At 41.9% G+C, this 25,120-nt stretch overlaps 1 protein-coding gene across 1 annotated transcript; it reads left to right on the top strand.

The window, feature by feature from the left end:
- Positions 1-754: 754 nt before the first annotated feature.
- KRT5 (keratin 5) lies at positions 755-6,870 on the top strand. The gene is made up of 9 exons (XM_004774683.2): positions 755-1,423; positions 1,972-2,186; positions 2,950-3,010; positions 3,120-3,215; positions 3,765-3,929; positions 4,322-4,447; positions 4,750-4,970; positions 5,735-5,769; positions 6,222-6,870. The coding sequence occupies exons 1-9, from the start codon at positions 866-868 to the stop codon at positions 6,506-6,508; spliced, it is 1,764 nt and encodes a 587-aa protein (XP_004774740.1). The 5' UTR covers positions 755-865; the 3' UTR covers positions 6,509-6,870.
- Positions 6,871-25,120: the final 18,250 nt, after the last annotated feature.

The following is a 25,120-nucleotide window of genomic DNA, read 5'->3' on the forward strand; positions in this document are numbered from 1 at the left end:
TGAAGAGCAAGGGGAGAGGTCAAAGCCACGGAAAATACTGAATCAGGAGGAGATGTGGAGGGATTGGCCTGGCCCTGTAGACCTATAGACCTGGGACTGAGAATGTCCCACATTCTCTGTTTCTGGAGCTTGTGGCTTAGGGAGATTTCCTGGCCCAAATCCTGCCAGAGAATCTGCCGAGTGGGCTCTGGGATGATAACTTCACCTCCCCCTAGGAAAGGGAATTCTGCAGTAAAGGACAGAAGTCTACTCTCCCCTCTAGCACATAGCTGAGATGTCAGGTCACATTGCCTTTCCAAGTGCCAAGGTCCCTGCAACAACCCTCTGCCTAAAAGAGTAAAAAGAGCAGATCTCTCGCAGTGGGAGACTCTCTTGGCCTCCAATTCATGGACAGTATGCCCCATGTTGAGATGGCTGACGATATCCCCAGTCCTGTAAGGAGCCTTCCGGACATTGGCCAAATGTACCCTGCCTTTCTAGTGTCCTTCTTGGGTGCTTGCAGCCCCAGGCCCCCATGGTGGAGAAAGACTGGCTGGCAACATCGCCAACTTTCTGCCAAGACATCAGCGCTGCAAGGCAAGGTTATTCCTAACTGAGCACAGCCTGCCAGGAAGCAAGCGTTTGCTCCCCGTACCACTGTGCAGGTGTGCCGGTGAGCTCACAGCTGCCCCCTGGGCATGCCCAGCCCACTTAATCATTCACAGCTCGACAGCTCTCCCGCCCAACCCAGTTCTAGAGAATAAAAAGGGGGGATTGCAGTTCCTGGGTAACAGAGCCACTTTCTGCATCCTGCTGAGCTCTGTTCTCTTTAGCACTTCCCAACCCCAAGTTCCCGGTACTCTTGCTCCACCAGGAACGAGCCATCATGTCCCGCCAGTCAAGTGTATCCTTCCGGAGCGGAGGCAGCCGTAGCTTCAGCGCTGCCTCTGCCATTACCCCGTCTGTCTCCCGCACCAGCTTCACCTCTGTGTCCCGGTCCGGGGGTGGCGGTGGCGGCTTTGGCAGGGTCAGCCTGGGGGGTGCCTGTGGAGCTGGTGGCTATGGCAGCCGGAGCCTCTACAACCTGGGAGGCTCCAAGAGGATCTCCATCAGCACAAGTGGTGGCAGCTTCAGGAACCGATTTGGAGCAGGTGCTGGTGCTGGAGGTGGCTATGGCTTTGGAGGTGGAGCCGGGAGTGGATTTGGTTTTGGCGGTGGAGCTGGTGGAGGTTTTGGGCTTGGTGGCGGCGCTGGCTTTGGAGGCGGCTTTGGTGGTCCTGGCTTCCCCGTGTGCCCCCCTGGAGGCATCCAAGAGGTCACCGTCAACCAGAGCCTCCTGACTCCCCTCAACCTGCAAATCGACCCCACCATCCAGCGGGTGCGGACTGAGGAGCGGGAGCAGATCAAGACCCTCAACAACAAGTTTGCCTCGTTCATCGACAAGGTGAGTGGGATTGTTTGTGAAAAACCACCATACGTGTGGAGTAAATGCCAAAGAAAGTGGGAAGACGGGAGATTTTCTGACTTTGTGCAAAGACCTCCATAGTTGGCCGTTACAGTTTTTTCTGTGTCCTGAATTTGTGGCCCATTTTCTTAGTTAGACTGCTTCCTTGGCTGCTTAAGAGAGAGGGTCTTATTTCTTCCCCTTCTGAGATGACCTTATAAGGGCTTCTTGATGACTATAGGGCAAAGGGAAGAGTTCTATGCTCCCTATAACAGGGCTGATTGAACAAAAAGATAGATGAGCTCATCCGGCAGTAGCTTGAGAGTCTTTACAGCCGCCCAGCTGTGTCCAGTGCAGTCTGGGAGTCTTGTCTCCCATAGAGGAGTGAAGCCAAGCACCTCACTCTGGACCTCCACTCTTGCGGCCCAGGGTCTGGCACTGTACATGGAAGGAGTAGGGGACCAGCATGAAATGGGAGGGAAATTGGTGAACTGATCATCAAAACATGAAATTCAGGTTTCTCCACCTTCAAACCCTGTCCTCTCCAGGTGCGTTTCCTGGAGCAGCAGAATAAGGTCCTGGACACCAAGTGGACTCTGCTCCAGGAGCAGGGCACCAAGACCGTGAGGCAGAACCTGGAGCCCTTGTTTGAACAGTATATCAACAACCTCAGGAGACAGCTGGACAGCATCCTAGGGGAGAGGGGCCGCCTGGACTCGGAGCTGAGGAACATGCAGGACCTGGTAGAAGACTTCAAGAACAAGTGGGTTGCAGGGAGCAGAGATGGGGCGGGTGATATCCTCTTGACACCAGATGTACTTTATAAACACGCTGCCACTTATGCCTTCCCCACGGGCTAGATGCATGTATGTTTCATGGGTACCTAAAGCACTGGGGAAAAAAATCCTGCCCATGTTTATAAAGTACCAGCCCCAAGCTCAGTCCTTTGGTACCACCAGCACTTAGCCACCAGTCAGAGCAAGAGGCTCAGTGCCCTTGGTACTGCCTGGTAAAATGAGCCATAATGTAATCCTTATTCTTTGGGGGCTTTTCTCCCCAGTATACCCAAAGTCCACAGCATGGGCGCTCTGATAGATTTTCCCCAAACCCAACTTAGTGACTCAAATAATTTCTTTAGTCCTTATGGAGCAGCAGCTGGGTTGATAGTTTTTTTTTTTTTTCACAAGGCTGTGAAAGTTGAAAAAAAGCACTAGGGAAATTGACTAGATATGGAGTTGGGGAGGAAATAACACAGCTTCTTTATGGGAATATCCTTGAACCAACTGAATGATAGCAATAACGTAATGATGATCTGGTAAGCAGTCGCAGAAAAACTGATGTCCCTATAGGTGAGGACCATGCTGAGGGGCTCATACAACCAGCACTCTCTCCCTCTCTGGCTGTATGGTGTGAGAAGATCCTTCTGAGCATGAAGGCAGGCTGACAGTGGTCTTCATGCAACAAAAACCCCACCCCCACCTGTCCCTCATTCTCTGATCAGCAATTCCCATCCTTTTTACCATCAGGTATGAAGATGAAATCAACAAGCGTACCACTGCTGAGAATGAGTTTGTGATGCTGAAGAAGGTGCGTGGGTAGAAGACAGTCCACAGCCCAAGGCTATGCTGTCTTAAGGGGTCATTCATTTAAGGCAGGGTAAAATCGGGTGCAGTGCCAACAATCCCTGTTTCTCTAGGATGTGGATGCCGCCTACATGAACAAGGTGGAGCTAGAGGCCAAGGTTGATGCCCTGATGGATGAGATCAACTTCATGAAGATGTTCTTTGAGGCGGTAAGAAATGCCTCCTATTTGGGACCTAGAGACATGGGACGTCACCAGGAATTAGGGGCTCCAGGATTGACTTCAGTGTCTCTCCTTCCCCTTTGGTACTACTCACACTTTATTACTTATGAAGCCAACAGTTCAAAAAAAGAAAGTTAAATTTAAAGCAAAAGATGTCTTCAGCAGTCATTGTGCAGAGTGAGGTTTGAAGTGCATTACTAAAGGCACGGCTTTCCTGGCCACCTCTCCTTTTTGGAGTGGCATCCCTTCTCTGTTTTCACCTAGCATGCAATCCATGCAACTAGATTATTCTAAAAATATGTTATGGTCCAAGAAGATGAGAGTCTGAGAGGTTACATGAGAGGGGTTTCTTGGAAACTCAAAGTTGTTTAAGTTTTTTTAAAAAACTAGGTTGAGTCATAATCTGGATTGTTTATTGACTTATCTTAATTTTTGATGTAGGTGGTTATTATTTCTTTTCTCAAGTTGACATACCACAATGAGTGGAAGATTTGAGTGGACCCAACATTAAATGACTGACTTCAAATATCCCCACAGGAGTTGTCCCAGATGCAGACGCATGTCTCAGACACATCTGTGGTCCTGTCCATGGACAACAACCGTTCCCTGGACCTGGACAGCATCATCTCTGAGGTCAAAGCCCAGTATGAGGAGATCGCCAACCGCAGCCGGACAGAAGCTGAATCCTGGTACCAGACCAAGGTGAGTGCTGTGGCAAATGCATCCTGAGTGAAGGATGGACACGTGTCTAGGATTCCAGGCCATTGACAAAATGTTAAGGATAGGGCTCCTGAAACCTGCTGAGTGAGGCCTTGTGGGGTGACTTACGGGAATAGTCATGCATGACATTTGCCACATAAATTTAAGAACCTTAAGAATCTCATTCTGAATCCCACACCTCTGTCTCCATGAAAGCAAAGGCACTAAGGGGAAAAGTGTCTAAGACCAGGACCACCTGGACAAAGCTGAAACCAGCCACAGCCCTCAGATAAGGATACAACTTGCCACTTCTTGGTAGCTCCTGTTTGTGAGTGTTGATAAATTGTTTCCATTCTTAAACAAATGGGGTCTTTCCTCTTTTCTGGTGGCTTCAGTATGAAGAGCTGCAACAGACAGCAGGCCGGCATGGGGATGATCTCCGCAACACCAAGCAAGAGATCTCTGAGATGAACCGGATGATCCAGAGGCTGAGAGCTGAGATCGACAATGTCAAGAAGCAGGTAGGGAGAGGTTGCAAGAAGGCAAGGAAGGGACCTGAGCTCTGAAAATGAGACCCATTTGTTTTATTTTACTTTTTATAAACACACACACATGCGCGTGCACACACGCGCGTGCGCGCGCACACACACACACACACACACACACACCCCAGAGCTGGAACAAGTACCAGCATTTCAATGTTCCACCATGACCAAAGTTCCACAGGAAAAATGTGCTGGCTTCTCCCTGGGATCCCAGAAAGAGACACTTCAGGCTTAGGTCAGCTACTAAAGGGTTTCCACTCACTTCTTTCCCTCTGTAGTGTGCCAATCTGCAGAATGCCATTGCTGATGCTGAGCAACGCGGGGAGCTGGCCCTCAAGGATGCCAAGAACAAGCTGGCTGAGTTGGAGGATGCCCTGCAGAAGGCTAAGCAAGACATGGCCCGGCTGCTGAGGGAGTACCAGGAGCTGATGAACACCAAGCTGGCCCTGGACGTGGAGATCGCCACCTACAGGAAGCTGCTGGAGGGCGAGGAGTGCAGGTGGGCATCATGACTAACTTCACAAGCCCAGGATGGCCCCCCATTTGACAAAATGGAGCTTCTTCTCCACTACAGGGTATAAATCACACACACGAGTGAGCACTATCTTGTACATGATAATTGTTCTTCACTAATCCAGTTTCAATCTGACACCTAGGCAAACAGCTGACCTGGGGACCCCTGGTCACCCCAACTCACTTTTCTGACCCTGTTCCCACCACTAGGATTCTTTCTCACCCTGTTCCCACCACCAGATTCCTCTCCTTCAAACAACTCAACAAATGTCTTCCCCATTCTTCAAGTACCCCTTCCTTCAGGAAATCTTTCATGATCACTCCTACTGACTTAAATTCACTTGCCTTTGGATTCTCAAACTACTCTTTTTCTGCAATCTTCTGACACTACCCATTGCATCCTTCCTGTTAGAAATATTTCTGTCCATGCCAAATTCCCTCAAAGAATGTAAGCTCCTACCAGGCCAAAACTGCTCGATACATATGCATAGTTCCCATAACCTCTTACTCGTGTTTTCCTTATAATGGGTGGAGGAGAATGTGAATTACAATCTTCTTCCAATAACCTGTTTTCAGGTCAAACAGGCTGATACTCCTCTTCATTGGGAAGTCACTCTAAAGGGCTCTCTTTCTCTGATTTAAGCAGCTTTGGGGTATGCAGGCTTCTAGCTTGTAGGACAAGCTTTAACCATGACTACTACTGTCTTTTTGGGGAGTTTTTAACTCTTACTTTAATTTTTCCTGTTTTAGACTGAGTGGAGAAGGAGTTGGACCAGTCAACATCTGTAAGTAACTTTGGATAAACCTTAACAATGATGATTATATGTGGGTATTTGGTGACAACTCAGAATCCTATTGTTACAACATACCAGAAACTCCCATCTCAGTATATAGTTATTCAGTATATTAGAGAGAGGGACGTAGTAGAGGGAAAAGAGCACAAATTCAGACATGAACCAACATGGCTCATGTCTTATTTCTTAAAGCATAGACCCAGTATTCCATACATCCTGTACCCTCTCCCCTCACTGTCCTACCTCCTGAGGACCATCCCTTGCCTTCTATGCTCACCAGCCTCTGTTAGGGACCTTAACTAAATGGCATAGTCCTGAGCCACATTTGCTATTCTGTGAAAGAGGCCAGGTACAGTGCTAACACTAGTGGGATCAAATAATTTGGATGTGTATGATCAATCGAGCATGCTGGTCTCACCAAGTTCTCCCTCCTTTCTCTGCAGCTGTCATCACAAACAGCGTGTCCTCTGCCTATGGCGGCGGCAGTGGCTTTGGCGGTGGCCTAGGTGGAGGTCTTGGTGGTGGCCTTGGAGGAGGTGGCAGCGGAAGCTACTACTCCAGCAGCAGTGGAGGTGTCGGCATGGGCGGTGGGCTCAGTGTGGGGAGCTCTGGCTTCAGTGCAGGCAGTGGCCGAAGCCTGGGGATGGGCTTTGGCAGCGGTGGGGGCAGTAGCTCCAGTGTCAAGTTTGTCTCCACCACCTCCTCTTCCCGGAAGAGCTTCAAGAGCTAAGAGTCTGCTGCAAGTCACTGCCTCCCAAGTGCAGCAACCCAGCCTGTGGTGACTGCCTCTTCCAGGTGGCTGCCCAAGCCAAGTTTTCTTTTTCTGGAGTGTGGTCTAGACCATTGTATTGCAGAGCAACATTCTTGGTTCCTGGCAGTATCTAATCCTCGGTCTCTAGTCTCCCATGTTGTGATTCTATGTTCTGCTTCAAATCAGCCTGTGGGTCTCTATAGCATGGTCCTTGATGAGAGAAGAATCTAAAGTTTTCTGGTGTCTAAACCTTCAGAACCGGGTCCCCATTCAAATCACAAATTTTATTTTGGTTCTGACTACCTCCAGAGTGTGTTCAATAAAATGCTTTTATAATATAAGCTGTTGTGAAGAATCAGTTTTTTTCAAGGTCTACAACCAGCCTAGAGACCCCATGAGGGTCAATTTGTCCAGATGTGATTGGTTCCTCTGATGATTCATGGGGAGAATAGAATGACCTTCAAGATCCAGTGGCCAACATGGGTGGTCCAGAGACTCCAAGAGGCATGAAAGAAAGTTCCTAAAACCTCTAGAATGAGGTAGTGTCTGGGGGGCATGAACGGTAATGTCCACTATATTGCAATTTGGACAGATTTTAGAGCTTTTGTTGAAGAGGATCCCCATTCAAGGTGGGCTGACTTATAAGTAATAGCTTAAATGGGCTTAAGTGAAATTTGTAAATAAGGAATATGTTACTTTCACAACTCAGAAAGGGCCTCAAATATGTTAGGCCTGTTCTAGTATTGTGGGTGCCAAGCAAGTCAGTAGCTGTTTCTTGACAGTGTCCAGGTGGCCTTCAGATTACCAGATAATTCCAGGTTTTTAACTGAGGTAGCAAGAATTTGAACTGTGTGTGGAGAAGTGACCTATCCTTCTTTGTGACCTTCTTTGTATTTGCATGTTCTGAATGAATGTATCCAATGAATCTCTTCCAAGGAGGATTCATCAGTGTAATATTATACCTGTGCTCCTGGAGAAAGTCCAGGCATTTAAGATCTTGCCTGCAAAGATTGTGTGCAATGGCAGGGTTATGGAGGCTTTCCCTGAACATCTGAGTTAAAGATGTATAGTGCCCCATCAGGGGTGAAGGCAAACTGTGGCTGAAAGGCTGTGGGAATGGGTACTGAACAGAATATTGTTAGCCAAATCCATAAAAGCAAAGTATTTACCAGTTGCTGATTGGGTAGAGTCAGCAATTTCATTAGTATTGGGTAGGGGCCTTAATGGATGTGACCATTAGATTAAGGCTGTGGTAATCCATTGTGAGATACCTTTATTCTTTCCACATTTGAAACCAAACCAAGTTGGTTGTTGATGGAGAAACAGTGAACATAATCCCCCTTCTCTACACAGATCCCATATAATGGGTTTTACTGTTTGAAGACCCTGTTCTAATTTACATTGGGATGTATTAACTGTTTTTTTTTTTTTTTAACTAGGGGAAGGTCTATGGAGTCCCATTTTTTCAAGCCAATGTGTAAGTGTTGAGGACTTGATTTAATTTTAGTTTGTTACTTATTGGTTTTAAGTGTGCATAACCACTGTGAGAAGTTTTAGCGTCCCTGAACGAAATTTAGGCAAATCAATAGCTCTGATAATTAAGGTGAGGCATATCTGCCTGTTCTCTATTTTGGGTTCAAAAACTCCCCCAAGATTATACGGGTACCTTGTTTAAATTTAGTGAGATCCCAAGCAGCAGTGTAATTTGACCTCTAGTATGAATTAAGACCATGAAGATTTTCCAGCTAGTGTATTTCAGATGTTAAAGTTAATTCAGAACCTATATGGTAGATGCACAAGCCAATTCATGCCTTTAAAAAAAATTTCTTGATGTATAAATTCTTTTAGTAAACTGAATTTCTAGTTGCATCAGATTGTGTTTCAGCTCTTTGTTTCCTCCTTGTTTCCAGATTTTTTCTTTCAATCCTTTCTTTCTCATCTCTTTATCTCCTTTTCTTCCTTTCTCTTTCTCTTTTTCTCTCTTCTTTCCTTCTTTCCTTTGTTCCTTCCCTTCCTCCCTCCCTTCCTTTATCCCTCCCATTCTCTCTTTTTTTCTTTGCTGTGTTTATTTGATATCCTTGGGGGAGAGAGGGATTATTCCCTACCTTGCTCAAATCTATGACTGTCTTCCTCCAGAGAACTTCAAATTGATATCATCAGGGTTTAGGGCTTCCTTCATGGAAATAGTTGAATTAACCCCTTAGTTGTGTTACAGCTGTACCATATGTGTTTTCCCCTATAGCCCTGAAGGTGAGGACCTTTTTTGGCAACCAAGTAATGAGAAGCAGCAGCATCAAAGTCATTTTGCAGGGTCCTAGTAAACCACCTGCTTTTCATAGTGTAGCCTTAGCATGCCACATAGGAACTGCTCTTTCTCCACATAAGTGATCACCTGATGGGACAATATATTGCACAGATTATTGATCTTTCCTTTGAGCACTTCACAGGATGGAGACCAACATCTGCTTGAGACACACACTAATATTCACAGGGTAAGAGTCATTCTCATGATCTTAGCATCAGTCATTGTTTATGGGAGGATCGAGAAATACAATTCTATATAAGACATACAGACAGGTCTGGGCTGAGTGCATGGCCCAATGCCATTTTAAGGAGGGCCCCAGCCCCACACTCTTGTCTCTAAATGACAATTATTGACACTTCTGACATAAGTCAGTTAAGTCTGTAACAGATGTCTTGGTAGAACTAAGTAAATGTAGCATAAAAGAGTGTAGTTCAGAATGCAAGTTTGAGAGCATGCAGCAATACGACTCAAAGAACCTACTAGATAGAAAGCTGTAGCTCAAACTGAATGCTCACAAGTACACAGCAGAGCTACATTACAAAGCAAAGCAAGAAAAGAAAGACCTCAATGGTAACAGTCATCCTCGAGACAACCTGCTCACAGTACCAATCACTGTGGCCCCCCCTAAAGAGGCAAAATGGATCTCCACTCAAAATTTGGTTCAACTATTGAGACTGATGACAGTACACACACACACACACACACACACACACACACACCCCAACATGGTATGAAAATACATCACTAATATAATAAGGCTTTCCGGGGAGAGAAGGGAAAGCCTCACAAGCTGATCCAAATGTGGCTTGGAAGAGCAGATAATGGAGATGGAGTGGGGTTTTTATGGTAACTAGGTGTGAGGCCAGGCTGAGGATTCCCACACATGGCTTGAAGCTCTCACTGATCAAAAAAAGGGAACACCCAGGCTTTCTTATCTGTTTTCTCAGATTTGGGAAGAGGAGTAGAGGTAGTAATAGGGCTTAGAAGTTGTCAAATACCATTACAGTAAGGGTGGTTCTTGTGGAACATAAGGAATTACACAGAGGATGTTGGGAGATGGATTGGAGAAGTGAGTTGGGGGGAAATGGAGGGGGCGACAAACCATGAGAGACTGTGGACTCTGAGAAACAAACTGAGGGTTTTGGAGGGGAGAGAAGTGGGGGGTTGGATGAGCCTGGTGGTGGGTATTAAGGAGGGCAGATACTCTTTTTTTAAAGATTTTATTTATTTATTTGACATAGAGAGAGAGATCATAAGCGGGCAGAGAGGCAGGCAGAGAGAGAGGAGGAAGCAGGCTCCCTGCTGAGCAGAGAGCCCCATGCGGGGCTCAATCCCAGGACCTGAGATCATGACCTGAGCTGAAGGCAGAGGCCCTAACCCACTGAGCCACCCAGGCGCCCCAAGGAGGGCAGATATTTAATGGAGCACTGGGTATGATGCATAAACAATGAATCTTGGAACACTGAAAAAATAAAATAAAGTTAAAAAAAACATGCACACAATTATGTAATACACAATGTTAACAGAATAAAAGGAGAGAAACCAAATGCTCTCCTTCTCTCTCTCTCTCTCATACACACACACACACACACCAGCAAATATCATACTGAATGATCATGCTAGTGCAATGAGGCACGACAAAGAAGTAAACATCTTAAGGATTAGAAAGAAAGAAAACAAGCTGCAGTTATTCACATATGACATGATTATGTATGTTGAAAATGAAAATATTCTCTATTAGAATTAATAAGTAAATTTATCAAAGTTAGTAGAAAATTAATATAAAAATCATTGGATTTCTATATACTAGCAAGAAACAATTAGAAAGTTTAGTTCTAACAGTAGCATCAAAAATGCCTCCATCAGAATAAATATTGTGAAAATGTCTATGCTACCTAAGCAATCTACACATTTAATGCAATTCCTATCAAAGTACCATCCATCTTTTTCAAAGAAATGGAACAAATAATTCTAAAATTTATATGGAACAAGAAAAGACCTCGAATAGCCAAAGGGATATTGAAAAAGAAAGCCAAAGTTGGTGGCATCACAATTCCGGACTTCAAGCTCTATTACAAAGCTGTCATCATCAAGACAGCATGGTACTGGCACAAAAACAGACACATAGATCAATGGAACAGAATAGAGAGCCCAGAAATAGACCCTCAACTCTATGGTCAACTAATCTTCGACAAAGCAGGAAAGAATGTCCAATGGAAAAAAGACAGCCTCTTCAATAAATGGTGTTGGGAAAATTGGACAGCCACATGCAGAAAAATGAAATTGGACCATTTCCTTACACCACAAATGAAAATAGACTCAAAATGGATGAAGGACCTCAATGTGTGAAAGGAATCCATCAAAATCCTTGAGGAGAACACAGGCAGCAACCTCTTCGACCTCAGCTGCAGCAACATCTTCCTAGGAACATCACCAAAGGCAAGGGAAGCAAGGGCAAAAATGAACTATTGGGATTTCATCAAGATCAAAAGCTTTTGCACAGCAAAGGAAACAGTTAACAGAATCAAAAGACAACTGACAGAATGGGAGAAGATATTTGCAAACGACATATCAGATAAAGGACTAGTGTCCAAAATCTATAAAGAACTTAGCAAACTCAACACCCAAAGAACAAATAATCCAATCAAGAAATGGGCAGAGGACATGAACAGACATTTCTGCAAAGAAGACATCCAGATGGCAAACAGACACATGAAAAGTGCTCCATATCACTCGGCATCAGGGAAATACAAATCAAAACCACAATGAGATATCACCTCACACCAGTCAGAATGGCTAAAATCAACAAGTCAGGAAATGACAGATGCTGGCGAGGATGCGGAGAAAGGGGAACCCTCCTACACTGTTGGTGGGAATGCAAGCTGGTGCAGCCACTCTGGAAAACAGCATGGAGGTTCCTCAAAATGTTGAAAATAGAACTGCCCTATGACCCAGCAATTGCACTATTGGGTATTTACCCTAAAGATACAAATGTAGTGATCCAAAGGGGCACATGCACCCGAATGTTTATAGCAACAATGTCCACAATAGCCAAACTATGGAAAGAACCTAGATGTCCATCAACAGATGAATGGATCAAGAAGATGTGGTATATATACACAATGGAATACTATGCAGCCATCAAAAGAAATGAAATCTTGCCATTTGCAACAACATGGATGGAACTAGAGCGTATCATGCTTAGCGAAATAAGTCAAGCAGAGAAAGACAACTATCATATGATCTCCCTGATATGAGGAAGTGGTGATGCAACATGGAGGCTTAAGTGGGTAGAAGAAGAATAAATGAAACAAGATGGGATTGGGAGGGAGACAAACCATAAGTGACTCTTAATCTCACAAAACAAACTGAGGGTTGCCAGGGGGAGGGGGTTTGGGAGAAGGGGGTGGGATTATGGACATTGGGGAGGGTATGTGATTTGGTGAGTGCTGTGAAGTGTGTAAACCTGGTGATTCACAGACCTGTACCCCTGGGGATAAAAATATATGTTTATAAAAAATAAAAAATTAAAATAAAAAAAATCAATTTAACTATATTAAATCGTCTTATATGTGAAAGAGAAAATGATAATGTATGTAAAATAAACAAATTTTTCATGATGACCTAAGGATAAACAATATTTCTAAACATCATAAAAAGTGCTTACCTTACCAAAGGTATAAACTTCTACTCAAAAAACAACATAAAAAGAGCAAAAAAGAAAGCCACAACCCAGGAAAAGATATTTACATTACATATATCTCTCCAAGTAATTGGATTCAGAACATAAAATATCTATATGATATTCAAAAACTATCCACAACAACATTCTTTTCAAGTATACATGGGACATTCACAAATATAGACCATGTTCTGAGCCAGTTTTATAAGATTGACATTATATGAAAAATGAAATTATATGGATTGTTTTATAACTGGTACATTAAGTTAGAAATAAAAAACAATGAAATATCTCAAAAATCCTAATTATTTGGATACCAAAACAAATACTGCTAAATAACCCATGGTAGTTTATAAGGGAATAGTTTAAAGGAAAGGGTCTAAAGTTCAATCATTACCTATTGCCTGCTCCTTTACAATAGAAATCCAGAGCAGCAGCTCAATCACCAGTGCCTTTATCTGTAGTTCAACATGAGGGAAGATCTATATTGGTGTATATCAGGGTTGCCAGAATTAGAAAATAAAAATATGAGATGTGCTCTTCAATTTGAATTTCAGATAAATGACACATAATTTTTTGGTGTTAGTATGTTCTGTGCAATATTTAGGACATACTGAATTTCTTATGTTGTTTATGTGAAATTGAAATTTAACTATATGTCCTCTGTTTTGGCAGGATGGCCCAATTCATAGGTGACTGGGATAGTAATGTCTGCCCTGAGTATCAAACCTGCTGGTAAGTAGTTGTCCTCCATAGAATTGGAACTCATTTGGGCTTTACTCAAGGATGTGAGGGAGGCCTGTAGGGTAACCAGCTGTTATGGAGCTTCTCAAACAGGGAAGGACAACCAGAGTCTAAGTCTGACTCATTAGAAGTTTCCCTGTCAGCTTTTGGGATTTTGTTCAGCATGGCAGTTCCTAAGCTCCTCTTCCACCATACCCTTGACCTCAAATTTCTAGAGCTGCATAATAGAAGGATAGGGAGGTAACTAATATTCAAAAGTTTCCCTCAACACCAAAGCTTCTGTCTAGCAACCTAACCTGTTCAGTAGCAAGACCATTGCCCACCTGTGGACAACCATGGAATAAACCTAGACTGCAGCATAATTCATGAGCAGGGGGTGGGGGAGAAAACCTTTTCTGTGGCTTCAAATTAGCAAAATATTATTATAACAGAATTGGTTATTGTTGTTCTTGTGAAATTTTTTTCTGCATTTTATTATTTGGCATATAGGTAAGCCATGGTATGGATTGTCTGATTATCCAGATTCTAGAGTAAACTTGTATAAACATAGCCTTAAAAGGGAAAAAGACCATATCTGTTTAAAAGTCAAAATTATGTCCATGAGACTGATATCTGGGGAGATTTGATCTTGCTTGTCAAAATGTATATAAAATTTATGTTAAAAATGGTTTTTAAATATTTTACCACAAAAGGAGAATGTTCCCCAGTCAGAACCACCCTGATGCTAATCTGGGTGTCATCTGTCAACATGGACCATCTTTCAATTTCATCTTTTAGTCAATGGCATTTCAAAACAAAGTCTTTAACCAACACTGTTTTGAGATTTTAGTAATTATTTTTAAACTAGTACTGGGTGGAAAAATCTGAACTGTAATTAAAATTGTTGGAGGCTCAGTGTGAATAAATTTGAGAGTTAAAAAATTTCAGTGGGATCCAGTCTTTTTTTTTAATTTATTTTTTATTTATTTTCAGCGTAACAGTATTCATTATTTTTGCACCACACCCAGTGCTCCATGCAATCCGTGCCCTCTATAATACCCACCACCTGGTACCCCGACCTCCCACCCCCCACCCCTTCAAAACCCTCAGATTGTTTTTCAGAGTCCATAGTCTCTCAAGGTTCACCTCCCCTTCCAATTTCCCCCCACTCCCTTCTCCTCTCTAACTCCCCATGTCCTCCATGCTATTTGTTATGTTCCACAAATAAGTGAAACCATATGATAATTGACTCTCTCTGCTTGACTTATTTCACTCAGCATAATCTCTTCCAGTCCCATCCATGTTGATACAAAAGTTGGGTATTCATCCTTTCTGATTGAGGCATAATACTCCATAGTGTATATGGACCTCATCTTCCTTATCCATTCAACCGTTGAAGGGCATCTTGGTTCTTTCCACAGTTTGGCGACTGTGGCCATTGCTGCTATAATCATTGGGGTACAGATGGCCCTTCCTTTCACTACATCTGTATCTTTGACAGACAAAACAGGAAAAAATATACAGTGGAAAAAAGACAGTCTCTTCAATAAATGGTGCTGGGAAAACGGGGCAGCTATATGGAGAAGAATGAAACTCGACCATTCTCTTACACTGTACACAAAGATAAACTCAAAATGGATAAAAGACCTCAATGTGAGACAGGAATCCATCAGAATCCTAGAGGAGAACATAGGCAGTAATCTCTTGGATATCAGCCACAGCAACATCTTTCAAGATATGTCTCCAAAGGCAAAGGAAACAAAAGCAAAAATGAACTTTTGGGACTTCATCAAAATCAAAAGCTTCTGCACAGCAAAGGAAACAGTCCAAGTAAACAAAGAGTCAACTGACGGAATGGGAGAAGATATTTGCAAATGACAGTACAGACAAAAGGTTGATATCCAGGATCTATAAAGAACTCCTCAAACTCAACACACACAAAACAGACAATCATATAAAAAAATGGGCAGAAGATATGAACAGACACTTCTCCAATGAAGACATACAAATGGGGGTCAGTCTTTTGGGGACAACCACATTTTGTGAATTTTAACTCTGGGAGTTCTATCAAGGGCAATGACTAGAAAAGAGTAGCGAATATGGTAGCTATTAATCCAACTATATCAATAATCACTTTAAAGGTCAATAAGCTAAATACATCAATTAAAAGAGAGATTATTGGAATGTATCAAAGCCACAAGACCCAAGTGAAGATTGAATACAACAAACTCATTTTAAATACAAAGATATACCCAGAGTAACAGTAAAGAGATGGGGAGAGATATACTATACTAAGACTAATTAAAATAAGGTTGGTGTATTTGTATTAATTTCAGAAAAAGCAGACTTCAGAGCTAGGAAGATAATCAGGGAGAAAGAGGGTATTACCTAATGATAAAGGGATAAATTCTCCAAAAAGATACAGCAATCCTTAATGTATATATACCCAACAACAGAGCACCAAAATACATGAGGCAAAACCTGATAGAATAGCAAAGAGAAATAGATGCCTGTACTCTTATAGTTGGAGACTTTAACAACCCTCCATTATTAATGGAGAGATCTAGTAGGCAGAAAATCAATAAGGACATAATTGAACTCAATAGCATCATCAATCAACTGGATATAATTGACATCTATAGAATACTTCATCTAACAAGAGCAGAATACACATTCTTCTCAAACTCACATGGAACATTCAGCAGGATAGAAAGAACAGGAGTCATACAATCTATGCTCTCAAACCACAACAGAAGTAAATCAGAACCAAATAAGAGGAAGATAATGGGAAAATCCCCAGTTATGAGGAGATTAAACAACACATTCCCGTAACATGTGAGTCAAAGAAGAAATACCAGGAAAAATTTTAAAATATTTTGAACTAAGTGAAAATGAAAATATAATTTATCAAAATTTGTGGGATCCTGCAAAAGCAGTGCTTAGAAAGAGATTTATAGAACTGAGTGCATACATTAGAAAAGAAGAACCACCTAAAATCAATACTCTATGTATCCATCTTTGGTAAGTAGAAATAGAAGAGTAAATTAATTCCAAAGTAAGCAAAGGGAAATAAATAATAAAAACTAGAGCTGAAATAAATGGAATAAAAACAAGAAATTGATAGGAAAAAATCAATGAAACCAAAATCTGGTTCTTTGGAAAAAAAAAAATCAAAAATATTAATGTGCCTCTAGCCAGGTTAACTAAGAAAAAAAAAGAAAAGAAAAGACGTAAGTTGCTAATATCTGAAATGAATGAGTGAACATCACCATGGATCCCCTGCACCTTAAAAAGATAATAAAGGAATACTATGGACAAACTCTATAACCACAAATTTGATAACCTAGATGAAATGGGGCAATTTCTTGAAAGACACAACCTACCAAATTTCATATAAGAATAAACGATCTTGACAAGTCTCTATTTATTGAAGAAACCAAATCAATAATTCATAGCCTTCCAAAATAAAAAAAATATCAGGCCCAGATGAGTTCACTAGTGAATTCTATGAAACATTTAAGGAAGAAATTATACCAATTCTGCACAGTGTCATTCAAAATAAAGAAACAGAAAGAACACTTCCTAACTAATTCTATGAGGCCAGCATTGACCTAATACAAAAACCAGACAAAGACATTATGAGAAAGGAAAACTATAAACCAAAATCTCTCATAAACATGGATTAAAATATCCTCAGAAAAATGTTAACAAATTGAATCCAACAATGTTTGAAAAGAATTATACATCATGAGCAAGTGAGATTTATTTAAAGTGTATATATAAGGTTGGATCAACATCCTAAAATCAATGGTTATAAACAATCACATCAATAGGCTATAGAAAAAAAGATCACACAATTTTATCAGTAGACTCAGAAAAACCATTTGTCAGAATCCTATACCATTTATGATTTAAAAAAAAAAACACAAAAAACCTCTCAGCAAGCTAGAAATAGAGGGCAACTTCTTCATCTTGTTAAAGAACATCTACAAAAATTCTACAGCTAACATCACAGTTAATGGCAAGAAACTAGCAGCTTTCCCACTAAGGTCAGGAACGAGGCAAGGATTTTCCTCCTCATGGCTCCTTTTTAATATCTGGAGTTCCTAGCTAATGCATTAGGACAAGAAAAGGAAATAAAAGGTACACAGACCAGGAAGAAAGAAATGAAACTTTGTTCACAGAAGATTAATTGTTTATGTAGAAAACACAAAAGAATTGATTAAAAAAATACTCCTAGAATTAATAAGTGATTATAGAAAGGCTGTAAGGTATGTAGTTAATATATAAGCCAATTGCTGTGCTGTATACCATCAATGAAAATTGAAATTTGAAATTAAAAACCCAATTCCATTTACATTAGCAGCCCCCAAACTGACAAAGTATATGTAAGATCTGTATGAGGCAGGGCACCTGGGTGGCTCAGTGGGTTAAGCCTCTGCCTTCGGCTTGGGTCGTGGTCTCAGGGTCCTGGGATTGAGCCCCACATCGGGCTCTCTGCTCAACAGGGAGCCTGCTTCCCTCCCTCTAACTCTCTACCTGCCTCTCTGCCTACTTGTGATCTCGGTCTGTAAAATAAATAAATAAAATCTTAAAAAAAAATCTCTCTCATGGTTCATGTTATGGACTCTGAAAAACAATCTGAGTGTTTTGAAGAGGCGGGGGGGTGGGAGGTTGGGGGAGCCAGGTGGTGGGTATTATGGAGGGCACATATGGCATGTAGCACTGGGTGTGGTGCATAAACAATGAATTCTGTTACGCTGAAAAGAAATTTAAAAAATCTATATGAGGAAAACTATAAAACTCTAATGAACAAAATCAAAGGACTAAACACATGAAGAGACATTCCATGTTCATTAATAAGAAGACTCAATATTATTAAGGTGCCAGTTTTTCCTCCAATTTAATCTATAAATTCAATGAAATTGCAATCAAATTCACAGCAAGTTATTTGTGGATATTGACAAATTGATTCTAAAGTTTGCATAGAGAGGCAAAAAAATCATAATAGCTAATACAATATTGAATGAGAAGAACAAAGTCAAAGGACTGATACTATCTAACTTTAAGACTTACTATAATGCTATGGTAATTAAGACAGTGTGCCACTGGTCAAAGAATAGATAAATAAGTCAATGGAATAGAATAGAGAGCCCAGAAGTAGACTTACACAAATATAGCCAATAGGTCTTTGATAAAGGAACAAAAGCAATACAATGGAGAGGCAATCTTTCCAACAAATGGTGCTGAAACAACCAGACATCCACGTGCAAAAATGATTCTAAACGCCTTTCACCTTTCACAAAAGTTAACTCAAAATGCATCATAAACCTAACATAAAATGCAAAACTATAAACCCTGAAAGACAACATAGGAGAAAATTTAGATGACCTTGTGTTTGGCAATGACTTTTTAGAAACAATATCAAAGGCATGATTCATGAGAGGAATAGTTGATAAAATAGATTAATTAAAATTAAAAACTTCTATTTTGCAAAAGGCACTGTCAAGAGGCAGAAGTCAAGCCACAGTCCATGAGAAAATATTTGCAAAAAAACCACATCCAATAAAAAGACTGTTGTCTGAAATATAAAGAATTCTTAAAACTCAACAGTAAGAAAACTAACAACCCAGGAGCACCTGGGTGATGCACTCAGTTAACACATCAGATTCTTGGTTTCAGCTCAGGTTGTGATCTCAGAGTCATGGGGTCTGAGCCCCAAGTGAGGCTCTGTGTTTGCCATGGAGTCTGCCTGACACTCTCCCTCTGCCCCTCCCCTCCTAAAGAAAATAAATAAATCTTGGGGCAGGGGGGGGGGGGGAAGAAAACAAAGAACCCAATTAGAAAATAGGCCAAAGACCTTAACAGACAGCTGACCAAAGAAGATACACGGATGGCAAATAAGCATATGAAAAGACGCCCACATCACATGTCATTAGGGGAATGTAAAACAATGAGGTGCCATTATGCACCTTTTAGAATAGTGAAAATCTAAAACTCCCGACAATACCAAATGCTGATGAGGACCATAGAGCAACAGGAACTCCATTCCTTGTTAATGAGAAAACAAAATGGTACAGCCACATTGGAAACAGTTTGGTAGTTTCTTGCAACATTAAACATACTCTTACCATATTATCCAGCAATTATGCTCCTCAGTATTTACCCAAATGAACTGAAAACTTATGTCCATACAAAAACCTACATGTGATGTTGATAAGAGCATAGATTCATCAACTGTAACAAACGTACCACTCTGGTAAGGGATGCTGATAGTAAGGGAGGCTATATATGTGAGGGGTCAATATATATGAACTCTCTGTACTGTCCACTCAATTTTGCTATGAACTTAAAACTCTAAAAATTAAAAAATTAAAACTAAAAAAATTACCAATTTTTAAAAATGGTACAATCATTTTGGGAGACTGAAATATGTTTCGTGTGTGTGTGTGCACGCGCATGCGCGCGCACATGTTTATGGTACCGGTGAGATGTACCTGGCTGGGCTGGTCATACATTTACTTTTGATGCAACAGTTCTATTTCCAGGTATTTATTTGTTTTAACTAAAAACATATGTCCACACAAAGCCTCACGAGTATGTTCATAACCATTTTATGGAAGGTAATAAACTGGAAATACTCATCAGTCAGAATGGGTAAAGAAACTGTGGTATATTTATATCATGGCACATCACTCAGCAATAAAAGAGACTGAACTATCAATCAACAATGAACTATCACAACAATCTGGGTGAATCTCAAAAACATTTTGCTGAGTAAACAAATCCAAACACACACACATGTAAATAATATATAATATATAAATATATAGCTATATATATATGCTATATATAAATATATAGCAATATATAAATATATAGCAATATATAAATATATAGCAATATATAAATATATAGCAATAAATATGTATTTTAAGTATATACTGTTGATTCCATTTAAAAGTTCTAAAATGAACACATTAATCTGAGATGGAAAAATTCAAAACAGTGATTGCCTGGGAGCAGTGGGATTAAAGGACATAGATTTCCTGGCATAACAGAAATCTTCTCTATCTTGATATTGTGTGGGTTACAGAAGTACATGGGTTTGTTAAAATTGATTGAACCCCCCACTAAAGATCTGTGCATTTCACTGTACATAAATTATATCTAATAAACTTCTTAATGATCTTGAGAAAAAGAATGTCTCACTTTCCAAGTTTCTATAGTGGAGATGGGAAGGAAAGTATGGAACTGGGAATGGACTCTAGAATACCCAGTCAACAGATTCTACCACAGGGTACAAATGCTCTGTTCTTCTATGCCTATTTGGAAAAATCCAGGCTGTTTCCTGGAAGCAGCTGAGGAAAGTTTAGAGGAAAATGGGAAAGAAGTTGAACTTATCAGACCCCCCGAGGCTTCCTTCAGCACATTAGTTCCATAGACTTGTGCCAAAGAATCTATTGAGGGGAGAAAAAGGAAGCAAGGGCCAGACATGGCTGGCAGTCTCCAGGCAGAATTCCTGAGGCATATGGATTGCAATAGTCCTACAGCTCTTTCAAGGACTTGCTTCATTGCTTTACCCTTGTAGCTTTGCTCTTGTTAGTGTCCCTCTTCTGGATTGCTGCAAATGCTCCTGAGAATTTATTGTCAATGACCTCCAGGGCATATGTGCCACTGATACACATCTGAAGAGTGTCAAGACTGACTTTTACTAGACAATAGTAAATAACCTTATCTTAGCAGTGGTTAGTCCCTTGTGGTCCTGAAAGCCCTGTTTCCAAATTTCTTAGAGACTTCCACTATTCTTAGCCACCAATAACTAGAAGGGATATAATCAGCCACTCCTCATGACCCCAGAACAGCTCCTTCTGCCCACGGGTCCTGTCCCTGTGCGGTAATAAAAGCACCTTTTTGCACCGAAGACATTTCAAGAATTCTTTCTTGACTGTTTGCTCCCAGCCCACATCACATCATTGAAGATCTGTCACTAATCCTAAACCCAGGCTTAAAGTGAGATTGCAGAGGATTAACAGATGGAAGTTGCCACTAAATGCCAAGAAATCTCAGAGGAGCACTTCTGAGGCATGTTTGCTCTCTAGGATATTCATAATAAGAGCCAGATGATTTTGAGATGCATTTTTGGGAGTAGGAATTACTGCAAATCATCCTGAATTGGGGGGACTTACCCAACGTACCCATCATTAACTAGATGTATTTCCCCCCCATACTGACATTAAGGATGTCTCACCAATAGGCAGATGTAGTAAGACATCATCCCATAGGTTGCATCTCAACCAACCACTTACAGTATTTAAACCAGGTCTTTGTGCATCTCGCTGGAGGGTTGTTGGAGTATTTTTACCTAACTATCATTGTTGTTTCTATGACAGAGGCTAGTGAGGTGGACACTTCAGTGTTAAGGAGGCAGGATACAGATAGGAGGTGGGGGACATGAGGGAGTATGGTGGAGAGAAGCAGAAACCAGGCTACCTAGAAATTTTGCCAGTGCCAGGCCACCTAGAACTTTTGTCGGTGCCTGGGGAGGGCTGGCTAAGCTCTCCTCAACCCCGGTTGTTATGGAGGACCTCATACACATGATAGGAGGAGGCTCCCCACCCATGCCCTTTCACCCTGCTCATCCCAGGCCTGATCTACACCAGCCCTGCTGTAAGGCTTCTCAAATCTTTTTGAAAGATCTTTCTGCCTCCAAAATTGCTTCTTGCCTCAGAGCCTCATAATGTTTCACTTCTTCCAGTTTCCATACTGTCTGAATTGCTCTATATGTCATAAAGGGCTGTGTTCCTACTCCAACTTGAGTGCTACTGTCTCTCCATGTTGATCAGGGAAGGCAAGCATTGTCCCCTTCATCTGAATCTGTCCCAATCCCAGCTTAATTTTGCGCCTTTCAGTTATTCAACCATTCAAATGCCCTTACCGACCCAAGACCAGTGTGTACAGCGTGAGTCAAAAAGAAATGAACACTTTCAAAAATGTGTTATGCAGTAACTAGGTTTTATAGGAATATGCACCAAAATCAATGTTTAAAGGAACATCAGAGTTTTTCTATAATTGTACAAACACTCAATTTGTGTCCTTCAAAGCACATGACATGCATCAATCCTAAATGCTAGTAATTGTAACCCAATTCATCCCAGACCTTTTGTGCATATTACTTTTGGTGGTTGAAATGATAGCCACAATGCTTCCCTTCATTACTTCCAGGCTGTGAGGAAGAAGCAGGACAAATATGAGGTTCTCAACTTATACTAGAGGTCACATGGGGTGGTGTCAGGGGGTCCAGGACCACAGTTCCACAGACAGGCAATGCTCTGAACTGAACATCTCACTGAGCACTGTGGAAGGTGTTCTTTTAGTGACCTCTGGACTCCATGACTAACCTGAAGTAGAGCCTCATCCCACTGGAAGACAGGAGTTGTCAGAAACTTCCAGCAGCTGTGGGTAAAGCCACTCAGATTTCATGTCCAGATATATGACCCTGTCACTGTATTCTCTGCAAAAATGGATGCACCTTGTGTGTGGAAATTGAGAAATACAAGGGAATTTCTACAGTTTAGTGCAACTATATGTTCACGACAGTTACTTAGTTACGAAGTCGTGAAGCTTTGGAAGTTTTCATATTGTCTGAACAGCTCTGTAGATCATAGAAGGCTGCCTTTCTACTCCAATTGGGTGCTACTGTCTACAGTCTTTACACAGGTGGCTGCATGTGTTTTTCTTTCAGTGGGTGCTCCCTAGGGACAGGACTGGGTCTGTGGGATTCCCTCTGAACAGCATCATCCTGCGCTGGGGCTGGCAGGGTTAGGCACTGAGTCTTAAATTTTTGATGGATAATGACAATAGCCTAGCCCTTAGTCTCATCTGCCAGCTCCACCCAGGGAGGCAGAAAGACAAGGCAAATTCCTCTTGAGGCAGATTTTGCATGGACTCGGGCTTCTGGGCTTCCTTGCTGCCTTCCTCCATGTTGGGAAAAATGCAAGGAGCGCAGGTGAATCCCTGGGCCCTAGAACAAAGGCCTTCTTCATTCCAAGACCAACAGACAACAGCAATGAATGGAGGATGTCCTGGCAGAAGAAAGAGGCTGGGTTCGGCAGCCTTCTGGGGAGGAGGCTAGCTGTCATCGGTGTTACTCACGTTGCTTGCTTTAGTTTCTCTCACATATTTGCCTGAACTATCACCCTTTGTTTCAATCTTGTTATGAAGGTCTGGCCTTCTCCACCCTGCTCCTCTGGGAAAATATAACCACCACGGGACATGATTCAGGAACGCTGGAGAGATTTCATTGAAGAAATCAATTCTCTAACCATCCAGCAGGTCCCCTGTGAGCACATCCCTCTCCTGAGTGTGGAAGCAGGAGCAGAGAGCAGAAGACTGGACTGTAGAGGAGGAAAAAGGACAGCTTATCCCAGAACGGCAGTGTCAAACTAGAATGCAGAAGAGAGGGCACCTCCCTGCAGTCAAAGATACAGAAAATCAAGGGCAAATGAATCAAGTACAAAGAAAAGAGTGAAATCAGAAATGGACTTGCCATGGGGCCCCTCCACTGTAACTCCTCCTCTGCTATCGTAGGAGCCTACAGCCGCTCTCATGAGCCTTCCTAGCTGACTTCACTAATGGTCAGCATTTCCAGAATTGGTTTTAAGGCATCATTCCCTGGCAGGTAGTGATGCGAATCTTGGGGAAAAAATGTATCTTTATATATATCTTAGAGAGAACATAATATAAAATAATATGTTACAGAGTGTCTTAGAAATCTATTGATAAGAGAAATACTTGTGTGGGGAAATGAAACTTAATAGTTTATATTGCTGGTGCTCTCTGGTGCACATGCCAAGCTGGGAAGTGGGTAAAATGTTCAAGACAAACCATCCTCTGACCAGATAACTGGTTGAATGTGAAGTTTCTGCTGCTACTACTGAATTACACACTTATTCAGGGATGAGTCTTCTCCCACCCTAGAGTAGATATAAAATTAGTACTAAAGGAGGCACTGATCTGGTCATCCATGTTGGTTGATGGCAGCTTGTCCCTGCATGCAGAGCCCTGAGAACAGAAGAGGGCCCAGCAGAGGATGGCCCAAGGGAGACTGACCCCACACAGGACAGAGAGAGCAGTCTGCTCAGCTTCTGTCAAAGACACAGATCCTCCTTCTTTCTGGCCACTGCTTCCTTCCAACCACTTGGGTAGGAAGCTGCATTTGCACTAGAGCAGAAATTTCCCCTGTCCTGTTGCTTTGAGCACCAGCAAACTTATAAATCATACTTCTGCTTCTGTGGCTCTTCTGACTTCCATGGTGCTGTGCTGCTTCTGGGAGCAAGTGCAAACCCCCATATGTGGCTTCCAGGTCCTTACCAATAGGACACAGACCTTCGGTGCTGGCATCATTTCTTCTGTCTCCGTCCCCTCCACCACACACACAGCTGTACCTGTGGTTCCAGTTCTTGAGGATTCTCATGTATCCCTGAACTCACCAATCTTCTTCCTACTTGCATTGTAATAGTGATATTAACTCAGCTTAATGGAGTACTTCTGTGCAGGCCCTATGCTAAAGCTTCTGCATTATTTCCTCCAGTCCCCACTGTGAGGTAGATATTATTTTCAACCCCACTTTACAACTATAAAAATGAATAATTTTCAAAGACACACATGAGCCTAGTTAGGAGCCTGAGCACTCCATCTCCAGAGCCTATGCTCTTAACCAGGGGTTGATATACTTTTTCTTTAAAGGGCCACATAGTAACTCTATTAGGTTTTGTAAGCCATGCACACTCAGTGGCAACCACCCAACTCCACCACTGCACTGTGAAAGCAGCTATAGATATAAATACTGGGGAAAATGTGTGCTGCTCCCACCTGACTT

The sequence above is a fragment of the Mustela putorius genome, unplaced genomic scaffold, assembly GCF_011764305.1.
Source record: "Mustela putorius furo isolate JIRA1106 unplaced genomic scaffold, ASM1176430v1.1 tig00537227_pilon_pilon_pilon, whole genome shotgun sequence".
In the NCBI taxonomy this organism is placed as follows: domain Eukaryota; kingdom Metazoa; phylum Chordata; class Mammalia; order Carnivora; family Mustelidae; genus Mustela; species Mustela putorius.